This window comes from Pelecanus crispus, chromosome 10 (genome assembly GCF_030463565.1).
Source record: "Pelecanus crispus isolate bPelCri1 chromosome 10, bPelCri1.pri, whole genome shotgun sequence".
Lineage (NCBI taxonomy): Eukaryota > Metazoa > Chordata > Aves > Pelecaniformes > Pelecanidae > Pelecanus > Pelecanus crispus.
The window spans coordinates 10,450,253-10,466,471 of record NC_134652.1 but is presented as its reverse complement, the minus strand read 5'-3'; the positions used below and the strand labels follow the sequence as shown (position 1 = coordinate 10,466,471).

The following is a 16,219-nucleotide window of genomic DNA, read 5'->3' as shown; positions in this document are numbered from 1 at the left end:
CGAATGTGCGGCCGTGGAGCGGCAGGCCGGTAAACAGCGGCCCGCCCGGCCGCCGGCTCGGCCAGGAGGCGTCATGGCGGCGGGGGGCCTGGCGGGGCTCCTGCCCGCCCAGACCCAGCTGGAGTACGCCCTGCTCGACGCCGATACTCCCCAGGAGAAGGAGAACTTGGTCTACCAGTACCTGAAGAAGATGGACAGCCGGGAGCGGGACCTAACGGTGCCCGAGCTCGGCGGAGGTGGGTGGCGGGGCCCGAGCGGGGCAGGCCCCGCGGCGGAGCGCGGTTCGGCGGCCCGGGCCCGCCGGGCGGGCGGGCGGGCGGCTGCGGCGGCTCCCCCGCTGCAGGCGGCTGAGCTCCGACCTCACCGTGTGGCGTTTTCCTTGAAGTCTCGCTGCCTGCGAGGGCCGTGTAATTACGGCCCCGGTAGTTGCTTGTTTAAAAGGCATGTCTGGTTACAGGAAGCATCGCTCCTGAAAGCACCAGCAGCAAAGGACAAGAGAAGAGAACCCCTTTATAAATGCTCCCCCTGCTTCTGTTTGCAAAAAACTGTTCTTTAAAGCCTCTCCTCTAAATTTCTGCTGGCTTCATTAAATTACTTTTTTCTCATAAAGTCGTTTCTATACAGAGTATCGATACTTCTCTGGTCCTAGTGAGAACCTTACCAGCTCTCACAGCTTCCCCCTGAGCTCCCTTGGTTTCACTGCAGCCCTTTAGGACGTTTCTCAGCTCTGTCTCCCCATGATTTTCCTGTGCGTGTCGATTTTCATGTCCCTGATAATGCAAACTGTGCTGGAGTTGTCATTCTTCAGTGGTACGCCCATTTCCCTTTCACACATTTCTTTATCTCTTCTTGCTCTAAGCGTGAAATCAAAGGTTAAGTCTTGTAAGGTCTTGCAAGTCCTGCTTAGGGTCCTTGTAATCTTAGTGGGGCTCTCTGGAGCTGTGGGAGCTCACATTGCACTGCAAGACAGAGACCTCAGGGTTAAAGTCATGTGCGTATCATGGGAATGAATTCGGACCCGTAACCAATGAAGCAAAGTGAATGCTTTTTCTGTCTAGATGTGGACCCCTGAATTCAATTTTCACTTTTGTCATTAGTATTGTTTCTGTGTTTCTGTCAAAGCTTATTCTCTCCTCTAAAAAGAGCTTAAATAGGTAGCCAACATTTTTTATTTCCAGTATTTTTTTATGAAAGGTATTTTAATGCTAGTGAAAAGGGGAGGAATGCCATAAAATAAGTTACTCTTTTCTTTTAAAAAATAAACAGTAAACCATTGCTCTTACACGGAAATAATGCATAAACTTGATAAATTATTATTGTCACCAAATCTGAATGTGTGTGCGTCCATTTATGTTTATAGATATGTGGAGGTAGAGACCAGCCCCCTCCTAGTGACACAGAAAACAAGCCTCCTGCTGACTTCAGCAGCAATAACTTCTCCTGGGGCAGTAAGAACTTAGTTTGCTGAAACTGTCAGGGTGGAAGTTCTGAGGATTTTTAGATTAGTCAGCATACATTTTTAAAAAGTAGTCCTTAAAAAATTTAGTTTGGATTTGCATTGTATTACATCTGTCTGTTTCACCCCCCATAATTCTCAGAAATGTTGTGTGGTAATAACAGCAGACCATATTCTAGGATATTTATTTCATATTTTGATACCAGTTTCTTGTGGGTTCAGAGGAATGTCGGTTACCAGTGAGAAAAAAATGCTTTCCTGTCTCATATCAAGTGGTTAAAATAAATGACCAGGAGTACTATGGGGTATATCTGAAAGGGTTGTATTTTTTTCCATGTAACAGGATTAATTTATACCTGTCATTTCTAGCTTTGAAAATCAAGATCAAAACTATAAACACAGAAATATTTCAGTCATCTCTGAAAGTAGTTCTTTACAGAACTGTTGGAAAAACCATTAAGAGTTTAACAGTTTTTTAGTTTACTAGCATTTTTGTGAGTTTTAAAGAAATAGTTGTTGCCCATACGACATTGTTAGAGCTTGAATAATGTAGATCATATTTTAAAATGTATGAAAAGTGTTCTGAGGTTTGCATGCTCTTTCAGTTAAAAGGTGCCTATATAAATATATAAACCACACTTTCAATATTACATTAAATCTTGTTAATATTTCTTTTCATTTACTAAATATGAAGAATTGTGGAACTTAAGGATGAGTTAGATAAACGTAAGACTTTGGTTTGCTTTTCTACCTGCATAGAAGGTGATGTTGAGCTTTTTTTTTAAGCGAAATGTGCTAGGAACGTCGTGTGGTGTGCAAATTAGGTATAAGTGTCTGCCTTTCCCTACCCTTCCCCTAACTGGGTATCTCTGTTCTCTGTATTTCAGATCTACAGTGGTTAAACACTGAAGGTCCTATTTCTCTTCACAAAGACCTTTGTGGAAAAGTCGTGGTGTTGGATTTCTTTACTTACTGCTGCATCAATTGCTTGCACCTGCTGCCTGATCTCCATGCATTAGAGCACCAGTACTCTGATAAAGGTAAAAGTGCTTTGGCTTGCTTGGAATAGAATTTCCTGGCAGTGTTGCAGGCGGAGTAGCTGAGTCACTTTGTTGCTGGTTACTAAACAGCTGGCAAAATTTCAGGGGTGCCTAAAAATGTCATCTTATCTTTTAAGTAGCCTAAAAAAGGTGACTGTGTATACTCTCATCACATTTTTAATTGGGGTTAAGTAAGGTAGCTGTTGTGTCTGTATAATTAAAGAAACAGGATATATGCTTAAAGCCCAAATCTGATATCCTCATAAATAAGGCTATTTGCAAAAAGCTATGCAAAGGTATAAGACACAGGCTCAAAGTTAATCTATGTATGTAACCCTCTACACTTGAGTTAGGAATCAGTTATGAACAGAACATAGTAAAGGTGGTGGAATGGATATAGTTAAGATTACTTGCTTTTTCCATTCCAACGGAAGTAACAAAACATGTAAGCTTGGTTTAAATTTTTTTTGGTATTGGCATCACCTTATATACCATTAATAGTCCTGTATTCTGGAGAGGGAATTAAGCTCTTCAGATTTCATCTCAGATGTGAATTTATATCTTTCTCTGAGTGACTAAAAATGCAGGGTAATTACTATTTAGAATGCAGTCTCTTGTCATCATGATGACTTGGCAGAGATAAGCTGTGGTTTTACACAGAATGTATCAGCTACTCACTTGGATAATTTTGACTGAATAGTGAGATGAAGAACAGTGTTACCTTCAGCCCTAAAAATATTATATTAAACATAATATATAGATGCATGAAATAAAAATAATGTTATCTTATGATGTTTAAGTCTCTGATTCTCCATTGGCGTTTCTGATTGATTTTAATTTTGGCAGCGTTTATGTTCATGTGTTACCTACTTTCACTAGAGAAATTACAGTGTCTTTGAAATTTCAAGTTCTTTAAGTAGTTCACTTGTAGGTTTACGTAGCGCTTTACAGAAGACTCAAATAAACTAGTTTTTCTGTCTTGAAAAGCTTAGCTGTTTGCTTTGAAGACATTTGAGATCAGGTATAATGTTTTAGATATAAGGAATTTTATCTAATAAGGAAAAACTGTCATGGCATTTTTTTGAGAGGGAGGCAGTTTTAAGTGGAAGGTGATTAGCAAACGATAAATGGACTGCTGTGGATATCAGGCATGCTGTGAAGAAGGTCTGGATTGAGATTTCAGAAGATTACATTGATCGTATAATATCTTTAAATGATAAACATTTTGTAGTATGGTTTTATTGCATTAATGTAGCTGTCATATCCTTAATCTAATCTGTTTTTTAAGACCAAGCTGTTAAATCACTTCATAACAAAAAAATTAATTTTAACAACCTCTCTCCATAAGCTTTCTCTTTAAAGAATTTGAACGTGTCTATATTGGTGTAGAAGGGGCTGCAGCACTCTGAACTGGAGGTCCACTTGGAGACACTTTTCTTTCTTTGACTTGTATTAAGCTTAACTGCCATAGCAGTTATTACTTGAGGAAAGTACTATGCTGATAGGCGATAAATTCTTTTTGCATTTGAGCTATCCTAATAAGTTCTTTTTAGATTTGAGCTGTCCTGTTCCTACCAGAAGCAGAGTTAGAAAAAAGGTGCTTGGGATGAAAGTGGAAAAACAAGTGGAGGTAAAAGGAAAGAAGAGCAGGTGTGTGTAACATTAATCTTAAATTTAATGTGTTAGGAAACAGAGGAGAGCAGTTGGATTCAGGAAGAGATTAAGGTGCTTCGTGGTTCAAACAAAAAGAAAAATACATTTGTTTTTTTCACTGTAGATCTCTTCTGTTGTTTTCATGTTTTGATTGTCAACCTTTTCAGGATTATTTACTCTTTCTTTGCTGTGCTGAGTGTGTAAATTTTAGCATTACAGTAGTATAAAACTATATATTGAAATAAGTATGTATAAATATATCAAGGCAGTAAGGGTTGTGGGGTTTTAACCATAGAATAATATGTCAGTAGTGGGTTTATATCAATGTACATCTTCACCAAAGGCAAACGTAATTTACGAATCACTAGGAGAGAGAAGAGAGTTGTTGACTTGAGAAAACTGAGAAAGGTAAATGTTGGAAGAACAAGACTAAATTAGAAAGCATGTCAGACATACAAAAATGCTTTAAGAATATCTTGATATATTAATGCAGGTATCTTTGTATTCGGCCTTATTCTGGGGTTTCATTCTATTTCCGTCTACTCTCTTCTTTAGTTAATGGAAATCCCTTCTCCCTTCAGGGGATGGAGGACAGGTTCACTTTTGGTTGGGTTGGTTCCAAAATCTATCATCTTGTTATTGCGAAAACTGATTTTGGCGCAAAAGATGAGCAACGCAATTTCTTTTGGTAGCAGCAAGTCAGATTAAATATATAGTGAAACTGCAGCTTTGCTAAACTTTAGATCAAGATGGCATTTATTTGCACATTTCATGTATATATTTGTCATGCTATAGAAGTGGCAGAGGGTGCTGACCAGCAAGCAATATTAGTCAGAATGAAATCAACACCTTACTCTGACAAAGCATCTATCTCATAATGCATTTGGATCTTTAATCTATTGTTTGAATATTTGAAGGAATGTTGCCTATATTTTTCTGCGTAACTAAGAACAAGCCTCATTATTGTTATAATTCACAGCAGTGTCTTTTTTTGATTGCACATTGTGTACGTGTATTTTTGATACTCTGATTTTTTTTTTTTAATGTGGTTCAAATGCCCGCTTACATGGGGTATGGTGAAAGTTCAGCAGTGTGATCGTCAGACATGAGAAGTCTGAACACAAGAAGCTGTAGTTTTAGGGTGATCCTAAACCATTATATATATTGTTGTACATATGTACATAGTTCTATTGTCTGGAACTTCAGGAGATCTGTTTCAAAATGAAGACTGCTTTCCATAGGATTAAATGTCACCTAGCATCTTTATCTGATATGTCCTCGCTGCTATCTTCAGTGGTGCTATTTCTGTTTTTCAAGTGGCATTCAGAAAGTTATTTTAAACCCCAGTGCATATTCAGTTCATGTTATCAGCAGTCCAGAAATGACTTCTATAAGAGGGAGTACTTTTTAATATTCAGAAATAGCTTGGCATAAGTCCACTGTTGTGCTCTGGTACAATCCTTCAAATAAAATGTTTTAAATGGTGTGCATATTCTTATATCTCAGCATAGCATCCATTGGTTTCCACAAGAGTTTTCTTCATGAGAGGATGTTATAACTTATCTGTGCTGTTCAGGTGTTTAGTACAGAATTGTCTTTCTAGCTTTAATGATATTTTTGAAGGACAAATACAAGAGCTGCGACTGATCCTATTACGGTTAAAATGTTTAACCTGCTGTTCGGCGTTCCGCAGTTAATGATACTACAACTTCATCTGTCTGATATTGCAACATGCTGTGCCTATAGGATTGATAAAGACTGTATCAGTTATAGTGATTTTTTTTTTAATTCTGAATCTGTGAAATTGTTATATTCAACTAAGTCTTTTATTGTGCAGCACTTCGCCCTTTCCTGTTGTCACATTGAAATATTACCATTCCTGCAGATGCTGTTCTTCTCCATTAACACTGTTTTACGGTTGAGGAGAAGGGCTAAAAGAGAAAAACAGTTTTGCATTTCTCTGTAACTGAACAAAAAGCCAACCTGAGATTAAATTAGGGTTTTTTTTTTAGAAGGAAACAAACTTGTCTGAGCTCAAGTAATACAACTAATTAGGACCTGAAATAATTGCCTTGCTTGCATTTCTACCACAAAACCAGAGGTGAGAGTAGAACAAAGATGTCCAGCTAGCCAGATTGCACCTCTACCATAGAGGCAGGAGAAAACCACAAAAGTAAATACTGCATTCCATTCCAAACCATGTCCTTGGGTACAGTTGCTTACAGTTGTTACTTTTTAGGCGCTGGTTCAGGCCCTCCCTGATCAGAGGACTGGTTTCACTGTTCTGGCAATGGCAAACTCCACTGACTGTAACTGCAGGGCTTTTGGAGGACTGTTTTACGAAAGCATTTTATTTTGACGTATTTGCTTGAAGTTTTACAAATAGTGAAGCCCTTTAATGCACTAGGTAGTGAATGCCAAATAACAGTAATGATCCAATATGTAAATTTCCAGTTTAGAATGAATTGTTGTGTGACACATAACAGTTGATGCTAAATGAAATAAAATGTATAAGATAGGTGAGGTATTGTGGAAAAAAGTACACTTCTTGTGGATTAAAAATTAAAATGCCAGAATGCTAAATAAATAAAATTATCTTCTTTGATAAGGAGAAAAGTGCATTATGCAAGCTGCAAAAAGTTATTTTATGTGTGGTTTTCCTTCTCAGAGAGCTAATTCTGGATTTTGCTAATTGCAATTGCAGCTGGAAGAATGAAGAGAGAAGAAGTGGGGGAAAGAGGGGCACTGTTCTAGCAACTATGAGAAGCTAGAAGATGAGAAATAAATTAGTTAGCAAGGTGATTGAAAATATATAGGTTATGTTCTGATTAGATTCGTAATAAACTGATGAAGTCTTTTCCTGTTGTAACAAATGGTTATATTTGAATGAGGAAAAACATTGTCTTCTAAAAATTAAGTATCTAGTACTACAAGTAAGTGAAACAGTTCGTACTCTCAAGTCTTCTTAAAACTTTGCTGAGAAAACATTTATTTAAAAAATTGTCTTTTTTAGATGAGTGTCCTTTCAGGAGGGCTATTTCCATTGGCTGTTGTTTAGGATAAAGCACCTAGATGTTTAGAGCTTACTCTAAATAACAGAACACCAAATAACAGAACTTGCTTACTTAGAGTTTCACATTGCACATCTGCCTGTATCCTTTATAACTAAGTTGTATCCTGCTTATCTAGATTTAATAGCTGTTCAACCAAACCTATTTTGTCTGTAGTAGCACAGTACAATATTTCAATTGCAGTGAGTATTTGTACGAGCACAAATTAGTCTGATTTAAGAACCTATGAAGTTCTTCAAGGATCTACACTTGTTCTATTTCAGAGTGTAAGCATCATTAGAATTGGATTAGATTGGATAATGGCTGTTCTTCGTCCATGCCACCTTGTACAGACTCCAAATCTTCTTTGCTTTTTGGTATTACTTGTGGTGTTGAAAAAATACAAGGAATCCATCTATAGACATTGGTGACTGGGGGAAGGAAGGAAATGCCACAGATATTGGAATGCTACTGATAAAAGGGTTTATAAATGCTAAATGTTTTTATAGGCCTGATGGGGGGGGCAGGGAAAGTCCTTTATTTATTGTCAAAATAATTTCTAATACTGCGGTAAAATTAACTCAGGTTGGGTGTCAATGCTAAGGATATTTTCCTTTCCCATTTAATGTCACTCCTCAACACAAAAGATCAGGTGAAAATTTAAAACTTCTACTTGGACAAATAAGTAGAAAGGTCCCAATTGTTATTTGTGGTTACAAAATGCTTGCGCTATCCAGAGACATGAGTGATTTTTGGATAAGTAATAAGGTTAATGTCTAAAGATTTCCATCAGATTAACAGTTCTGGTTTAAAATTATTGTATTGCAGCTTTCTACAACTGCGTGGTTACTGTTGTTATCTTCCTTTAGTTAGAATTGACAAGTTACTTTGACTATTACAAGATTATGCTTATGGCTAGTAGTATTTATTAAGTACAAAGTGAGGCTAAGTATGGTATTGATGTCACGTGCACAGTTTACTTAATTTGGTAGAGATTATACTAGTAAAACATAATTTAAAGCCCTGAAAAAGGATGTAGGCTTCGTTTTGTCTCCCCGCCCCCCCTTGGTTTTGCTCCTAGAAAGTACTGAAAGTGGCTTGAAAAGAAGGCTCTTCATTCTTTTTCTGTTGTGTAGGAAGGGGGAGTGGAAAATTTGGGCCTGCTTACATAATTGTCTACTTGGAGTGGAGCAGATTTATTTCTTACCACAAGGGAAAACCTGCTGAAGTCTGAGCCATAGATTTTTATTTCTGTGTTTGGATTTCATAAAACTAAGAAAATAAGCAAGCAATTCAAGGAAGCTCATAATTGTGTGCTTTTGATTGATTTTAGGGTTGGTATTATGTATGCAGTGCATATAAGCAGAATTTTATTACTTTATGCTTATGCAACACCTTCCTACTAGGATTTCAAGTGCAGTTATGCCTGCTATGGGAAAACCTAAACTCTCCGTTGTCTTTATTAACCAAATACAGAAATTAAGTTAAACATTTTAAGGGGAGGGGCAAAAATCAATTATTTAATCCTCTTTTCCCTTTTTTTTTTGCCTTTTTTTTTTTTGCTTTCTTCTTTTTCTTCCCCCCCCCCCCCCCCCCCCCTTTTTTTTTTTTTTTAAAAGAAAAAAAGGTTCAAGCCTGCCTGGTTTGTAACAAGTGGTATTTGTCATTTTGTCATAGTTGTCAGTGCTGCACTTTTTATTTGAAATATAGAATACTGTATTGATTTCAGAAGCCTATACATTATTTTTTTACTGTTTATCTAGGGTTAGATATGCCAAGGTGACTCTTTGACTTCCAGAGTTCGGTATTACATTTGTGATTCCTAGTTAACTGTGGAAGAGAATTAATTTTCTAAAACACCATTGTTGTGTATAGGAATCAAAAGACAAAGAGGCATCATAAACATCTGAAAAAACCCAAAGTATCCATTAAGCTGCTACAGCTTACCCATAATTATTTTGAAAGTATTTTCTACCTTAGTATAGAGGTTCAGGAACTAAGAACAATTTATGACATATTAAATGTCAACCAGCTGGGGAAGTAATGGTCCTAAAGTTCAGTAATTTTACTGAAATGTTATTTCTGAGTTTCAGTATTTTGTATATGTAGCTATCTATATTCCTACTGAGATGTAATTGCTTTTTGTTTGTTCAAATCCTCTTTCATTCTGGAAAGCGGTCAAGTCACATTGTGAGATAACTGTCCTTCATTTTTACCTTTTTTTTTTATTCAAATATAAATATGTTTCAATGCACGAATTTATTTTTCCTTTCAGATGGTCTTATTATTGTTGGTGTCCATTCAGCGAAATTCCCAAATGAAAAAGTTCTGGATAACATTAAAAGTGCCATTCTGAGGTATAATATTGTCCACCCTGTAGTAAATGATGCAGACGCAACACTGTGGCATGAACTAGAAGTGTCCTGCTGGCCGACTCTGGTCATTCTCGGGCCTCGTGGAAATATGCTGTTTTCTCTTGTTGGAGAGGGACACAGAGAGAAGTTGTTTTTATTTACTTCTGTAACACTGAAATTCTACAAGGAGAGAGGACAAATCAAAGATAACAACATTGGAAGAAAGCTGTACAGAGACTCCCTCCCACCTTCTCCCCTGCTGTTTCCTGGCAAAGTGACCGTAGATAATTCGGGAGAAAGGCTGGTAATAGCAGACACTGGACATCATAGGATTTTGGTTACTCAAAAAAATGGACAAATTCTACACACTATTGGAGGTAAGGGTGTATAAGTTTATTATAGTAATTTTAGTTTAGGAGTAGAGTATGTTTGCTGGGCATACTAAGCCGATCCTTTTCTTAGAGGACCTAGCAGTTTATAAACACTGCCAGAATTTTTTTTTTCTACTAAAATCACTCTTACTGCTTATGGGGGGATATAGCATAGTACCATCAGTGGGAGATGCTGTTAATGCAACTGTTTGAGATGTCTAATTTTTTTTTTTCCTTTGGTCCATTGACATACAAAAAACACATTTTGTATTCTTCTGAAAGAGTTACAGATGGGTTTAGATTGAAGTGACGTACATCCACATCCAACAGCAAGGTAGGGAAAAGAAAAGAGGCAATAATGCCTTCCTTTCCAGTAGAAGAAATGAATGTTGACTTGTGGTGGTGGTGCTATGTGTGGAGGAGTTTGGGATGTGGTTTTTCTTTGGTGGTGGTGGTTTTTTAAATCAAGGGCATTCCCCTATAGGATCCCCTTCTGGTTTTTACAGGAGGGGAGAACTATTAAGAACAGTGGCATTGCACTAATACATAGGCACCAGAAAATGAAGTTGCCTTAGTATGTGTGAAAAGGCCTGCATTCTCACCAAAATTGGGGTGTAACATATAAACAAGTTATGAAAATAGTAAAAGTTAAGTATTTTAAATTTAGTTACATTTATTATCAAGTTTATATTAGTAACATTTCAGCTTTAAAAAAATAATCTCTTTTAACTGCTTTTGTAAAATTACTACTTGCTTTACAATGCAAATCAAGAAAATGTAGTTGAACCTGCACACTCTTTCTATGCTTTACTCTTTCATAAATGAAACATTCAGACTTGTTCTTTTTTTTTTTAATATGTTACAGTGGTCAAAATTACATCTTAGTGCACCAACTATATAGCTGTTAGGACAGTCCATCTATGAGCAACCATAATAGACAGATTAAGGAAGTGGTTGAATCCCCAAATCATTGAAAACAGTGGTTCATTATGTCTCAGAATCAGGACCTGTATGCTGATGTACCCTGTATTACTTAGTCTGGTATTGACTAATGCGTGTCCCATGGCAGGAGTCTGCAAACTTCATAAAAATACCAGTGGCGCTGCTGTTTAAAGAAAGGAAGAAAATCTCTTGCTATCTGAAGTAACAGTGCATTGGATAGACAGACTAATTATCCAGGTTAACCTGATAAAGGGATTAGTCTTAATACCCTTCTCCTATGGGAAGTACAAACAGGATTTCTTGTGACAAAAGTGAGAGAATTTGGTTTCTGTTCGATATGTGAGATGAAGTCTCTGCTGACGAGGTACCCTTTAGTGTTCTGGGATAGTCATTAAACAGCAATTCAGAGGAAAGTGTCCTAACCCCTGAACTGGTACCCCTCCTTTCTGTGGCACTCTGTGCTATTCCCTTCCCTGGAGATGTGCACCCTGACACTTACCAAAGGGAACCACTGGAATCTGACATACCAGCACCTCAGTGCTTCGTGTCTGTTAAGGTCTAAATTGTCTTCTGACAGTAAGTTGTAAAAGTTTGTGTATTTCGGTGACTCAGTTAGATGATTCAGTGGGCAGAAAATAATGTAATGAAGTTGATAATACAGTAATAAATGTGGGCATACACAAAGGTTGAAATTACTATATTTGCATCATAAATCATGATGCACGCATAACTCATGTATCTAAATGTCTTCTGCTGACACATACTGCTAATGCACTTTAAATGTTACTCCCTCTGAAATGCGATGCTTACCTTCATACTGTTATATTCAGGTCATGTTCCTTTCCATTTCTTGATTGTTCTATGGAGAAGACTGTCACTCCATCATTCTCCTTTTGTGTAATTAGTTCCATGTCATCTTTTTCCTAATTATTATTATTAATGAGAAAATGCTGCTAATCAAATATTACTTTCATTTGTGATTACACCAAAATCTAAATTCCAAAGCTCAATTCCATTTCAACAGTTTAAAGTTTTTCCTGCTGGCTTGCTTTGATGTAGTCGGGAATAAAAAAAAGATGGAGTTTTTTATTTCTGTCTTCTGTTGTTGCTGTTGTCCTTTAGCACAAGGGAACAGGAGCAATTTAGACCCCTATTAAGACTTCTCTTTGGAAGATGAGCTTAGAGAAGCAGAGAACTTCTGGAGAATGAGTTCAAAACTTAATAGCACCAGGCTGTTGTAATTACATAGCATATGGTGACTAAAACAAGACTACACAAAATATTAATAATGTAAACTGTACAAGGTGCTGTGAAAGCATCTCTTAGAATACGTAATTCTTTCACAGGTTTAAATGTATGCACTTTACTTTTAAGGTTTTTTTTTCTAAAATTACTTTTGAGTTGCTTTATTTCATTTATAGGTCCAAACAGTGGAAGGCGAGATGGAAGATTTTCAGAGGCAGCTTTCAACTCCCCACAAGGGATCGCTATAAAAAATAATGTTATTTATGTAGCTGATACAGAAAATCACCTAATTAGAAAGGTAAATTTTCCATAAGGAAATTCAAAATTTAATCTCTTATACCTTATTCTACTTACACAGGTGAAAATTTACACCAAATTAATTACCCTCCAAATACCCTCAACATCAGGAAGGAAGTTTGGCCTAGTATCTTACAAATAAATGCTTTGTGCATTTTGTTTTTTAAAGTTCTACATACACTTTTGTGCTTCCTTTCAAATGAGGATGATATGCACTACTCATTCTAGCATAACTGATGTTTTTTTTTTTTTCTTCTGTGACTCTTACTTTCCTGTTATGAGAAACATCTATTCTTAGTACTGGAAGCAAAAATTGTTTTTGTTTCACTTCCAGTAGTATCAGATTCTTATCTGAAGTTATTGTACTACTATGGTCCAGTGAATACCTAAACTTTTGTTAGCTGTTTGGGTCTCTAAAGTACAGGTAACTGCTTTAATTTCAGAATTGTCTGCATGTGGATATCTTTTGATGAAACTCTTGCAAGCTTTTAGCAAGTAGGAATGTTACTCTTTATATATAATTGTCATTGGACCCTACATTTGTTTAGGTCAAATTTAGAATAATCAGAGTTAAGTTTGTTGAAGCAATATAATGTTACCTTATTACTAAAAGTATTTTTATGCATCTCAGAAGATCTTGTACTCAGAGCCTCATCAATATGTCTGATTCATGATCAGAGGAGGTACATCCTTATTCAATTTGGAATGCCTTTGTACTGTTAAGTAGGTTCATTCTGTGTTTCATTTCAAAGCACTAGTCCGCAAACTGCCTGCTCTGTATATATTGTAGTTGGCTACCAAATTTTGTTCTGGAGAGGACCAAGGCTCCCTGTTGGTAAAGAAACATTGTTACTAAAAATAAGTAGATTGCTCCAGTTCCTCATCTTACTGATATTTATCGCTGTTGCCTGGTGACCATAGGAAATTAAGTGTTGCAGGTAGCAAATACAGCACAGAAACATCTGAATATCAGGATCATACTGCTTCAGCATTGTTCATGATAGTTAGCTGTTCCCTTTCATGTAAATGTGCCGTGAGCGTATCCAAGAATTAAAGTAATACAACAACTACAGGACATGCTTTCAAATGTTTGTGCAGGCCGTGGGCCTTGCAAAAAGAATGCATTTACTGCTACAAAAGTTAGAAGATGCTATGCGTGAAAGACTCCCTTTTTACATGATCATCACAATAAATTCATGAGAGGTATTGGAAGTCACTTAGAAAATAAGCAAAGGGGAAGGAAGAATAAAGGGATTTAGGTTGCAGGAATGAAATAAAATAAAAACAGTTTTTGCTCCAGGGCATGAAATAAACTGCCAAAAAAAATCGTTTTGTACAGATTATTTTATATAGAGATGGGAGATACTGTTACAGTATCTGAATTTTTATGTGATATTCTTATAGAAGTTAAAAATAAAACATCCATATCCATTGTCCATCTGAGTATTTCTCTAGAAAATTTTGATGCTTTTTCTACAACTGCTGAGCAAACCTTGAAGAGCAGTGTTAATTTTTGTTGTTTGTGGAAGAGAATTCCAGGCACGTAGTTTTCCTGCTGCCCACTGCTTCCCCCTTACCCCCAACATCAGCAAGCATTGTGGTAAAATTATTTTCCTACGTAAACAAATACCTGAAATTTATTAGGATTTGGTTTTTATTTGTCAGCAAAAACTCTGTTTCTGACATCTAGCTCAAATTATCTGTAACTTCAGTCAAGTTAATGGTGTACATTCAGCATGTATAATTTTGCTTCTTGTAGATTGACCTGGAATTAGAGATGGTGACCACTGTAGCAGGCATTGGGATACAAGGTGTTGATAAGGAAGGTGGAGCAAAAGGAGAAGAACAGCCTATCAGCTCTCCGTGGGATGTGGTCTTCGGAAATTCAAGTATTGTATCAGTTAAACTTTTAACATCTCATATTTATACATGCATACTGTTTGCTAAATGTTTTCCTCTTTTGGTAATAGTCTGAGCTGTGAAAAAGTAAAGGCTTAGTTTACAACTGAGTCTAAAAAACAGTGCTTTCATTTGCAAGTGATAACTGCAGTTCTGCTTTGGATCCTGAAGAAATGCGAACTGCTACTTGATGTGAAGAAAAATTCTTCTGGAGCAAGTTATATAGTTACTGGGTCCAAATACAGAGGGAAATTGTGATTGCTTTTGTTAGGCCAGTGCTTTATGCCAGGATCACTTAAGAGGCAGATACATTTTACAGGAAATGGGCATTGTCTAGAAGTTCCTTTCCTTGACTATACAGACATGTCTGACCACTTGTAAATATTTGAGTTTAGGAAACAAAAATTATTTTAGCTGGGGAACTCTGTTGATTCCTGTTTAGGTGACGTAAAATCATTGGACTCAAGATCATGATAGAGTCAATCCGATAGAAATACCTCAGAAAAAAACCTTGCAAGCATCAGGGGGTAAAAATTAAATCTTTGCATAATAGGATGCAAGAATCAGCTTCTGAGGATTTAAGTAGCTTTCTTTCCTGATGCACTTAACACCCACCTGAGCTTGACATTGCGTAACTGCCATGTTTTCAACTGTTATTAACTGTGAGTTGATACTCTATTTTCTCATGTTTTCATTTCAATATAATTTAGAAGTTCTAGTTGCCAGTTTCTTAACATGCTTTAATGGGGCATAAAACCCTTAAGTCAGTATTGCAGGCATAAAAATTGACTTCCAATATTGGGATTTCTTGAATCTTCAGATGAAAGGGTTGGGGAAGTATCATGATTTAGGTCTGATATCTTTAAATTAGAGGTGCTTTACAAGATTAGTAAATTTGAACATTTTACTGACCTAGAAGGATTTGTTACAATCTTGGGTCAGTTATGAGGGAGGAAGACACACTCAAATTAAGTTTAAGGGAACATGAAACTGCTTCATAAAAATGCTGATCGTATAGAAGTCTTCTGGTACAAATACACTGTCAGTATAGACAGTGTACCACCAGCAGCCTTGACTACTTAAATAAGCAACTAGCATCAATTTTTAGATTTAACACTTTTTGTAACATGTCTTCTACAAACAAAGGGCACTTTTTTGAAAGGCTCTGTCAATGACCCTTACAATCTATGTTAAGCATATGGAATGGTACTTGCAAGAGAAAGGAGTACCTGAAAGAGAATCTCACCAATGTGGGTTGCTATTTAATGAAGGCATGAGTTTTGCTGAATTTTATCCAATCTGATTTTCCTTTTGTGAACCAGTAGACTGTTCTGTGACTAGAGGGTATAGTTTTCAAGGCATCTTGAACCACCAAGCTGATCTCCATGTGATACTATTGCAGAGCTGTTTCACAGATTAGCAAAGGAGGAGACTAATAACTCATCAGTGCCTCAGAAACTTCAGCTGGTTAACAGAACTATTCAAAATATCCTATAATTTTACTTTTCATCTTTCATGATGCTTTCTTCTGCTTCTGCCAGTAGTTGAATATCTGTTGATACTTTTTATTTTTGAGAGCTCTGCTTGTTAAATATTAATTGATATGATTGTTATCAACATGAATATAATAATCACTGAATTAGTCACCTGTAGAGGATTAGTCATCTGCACTGTTCAGCACTGACTGCTGAATTTTTATAAGCATTTACATAAAAATCAGGTCTTCTGAATGCACTCTGTTCAGACCAGTATAGATTTTTTTCATATTCAATTAGAAGCTACCAGTCAGTTGTCTATTTAGATTGCTACAAAATATAATATAACCTGTCAATTAAGAACAGCTTAAATCAATTTAAACTCCTTCTTTGAGAGGGTAATAGGACAAATAGATAAAATGGGGGGGGGGGGGGGG

The 16,219-nt window shown here is 36.7% G+C and overlaps 1 protein-coding gene across 3 annotated transcripts in view; it reads left to right on the top strand.

Moving 5' to 3' along the window:
• Positions 1-73: 73 nt before the first annotated feature.
• Positions 74-16,219, top strand: part of NHLRC2 (NHL repeat containing 2) — a 33,881-nt gene continuing 17,735 nt past the window's right edge. For 2 of the 3 annotated variants that reach the window (XM_075717778.1, XM_075717779.1), the window contains exons 1-5: positions 74-236; positions 2,344-2,496; positions 9,475-9,930; positions 12,288-12,409; positions 14,168-14,297. In XM_075717778.1, the coding sequence (XP_075573893.1) occupies positions 74-236; positions 2,344-2,496; positions 9,475-9,930; positions 12,288-12,409; positions 14,168-14,297 (1,024 nt within the window). The remainder of the gene's footprint in view (positions 237-2,343; positions 2,497-9,474; positions 9,931-12,287; positions 12,410-14,167; positions 14,298-16,219) is intronic. The other variant, XM_075717781.1, reaches the window with a different exon arrangement.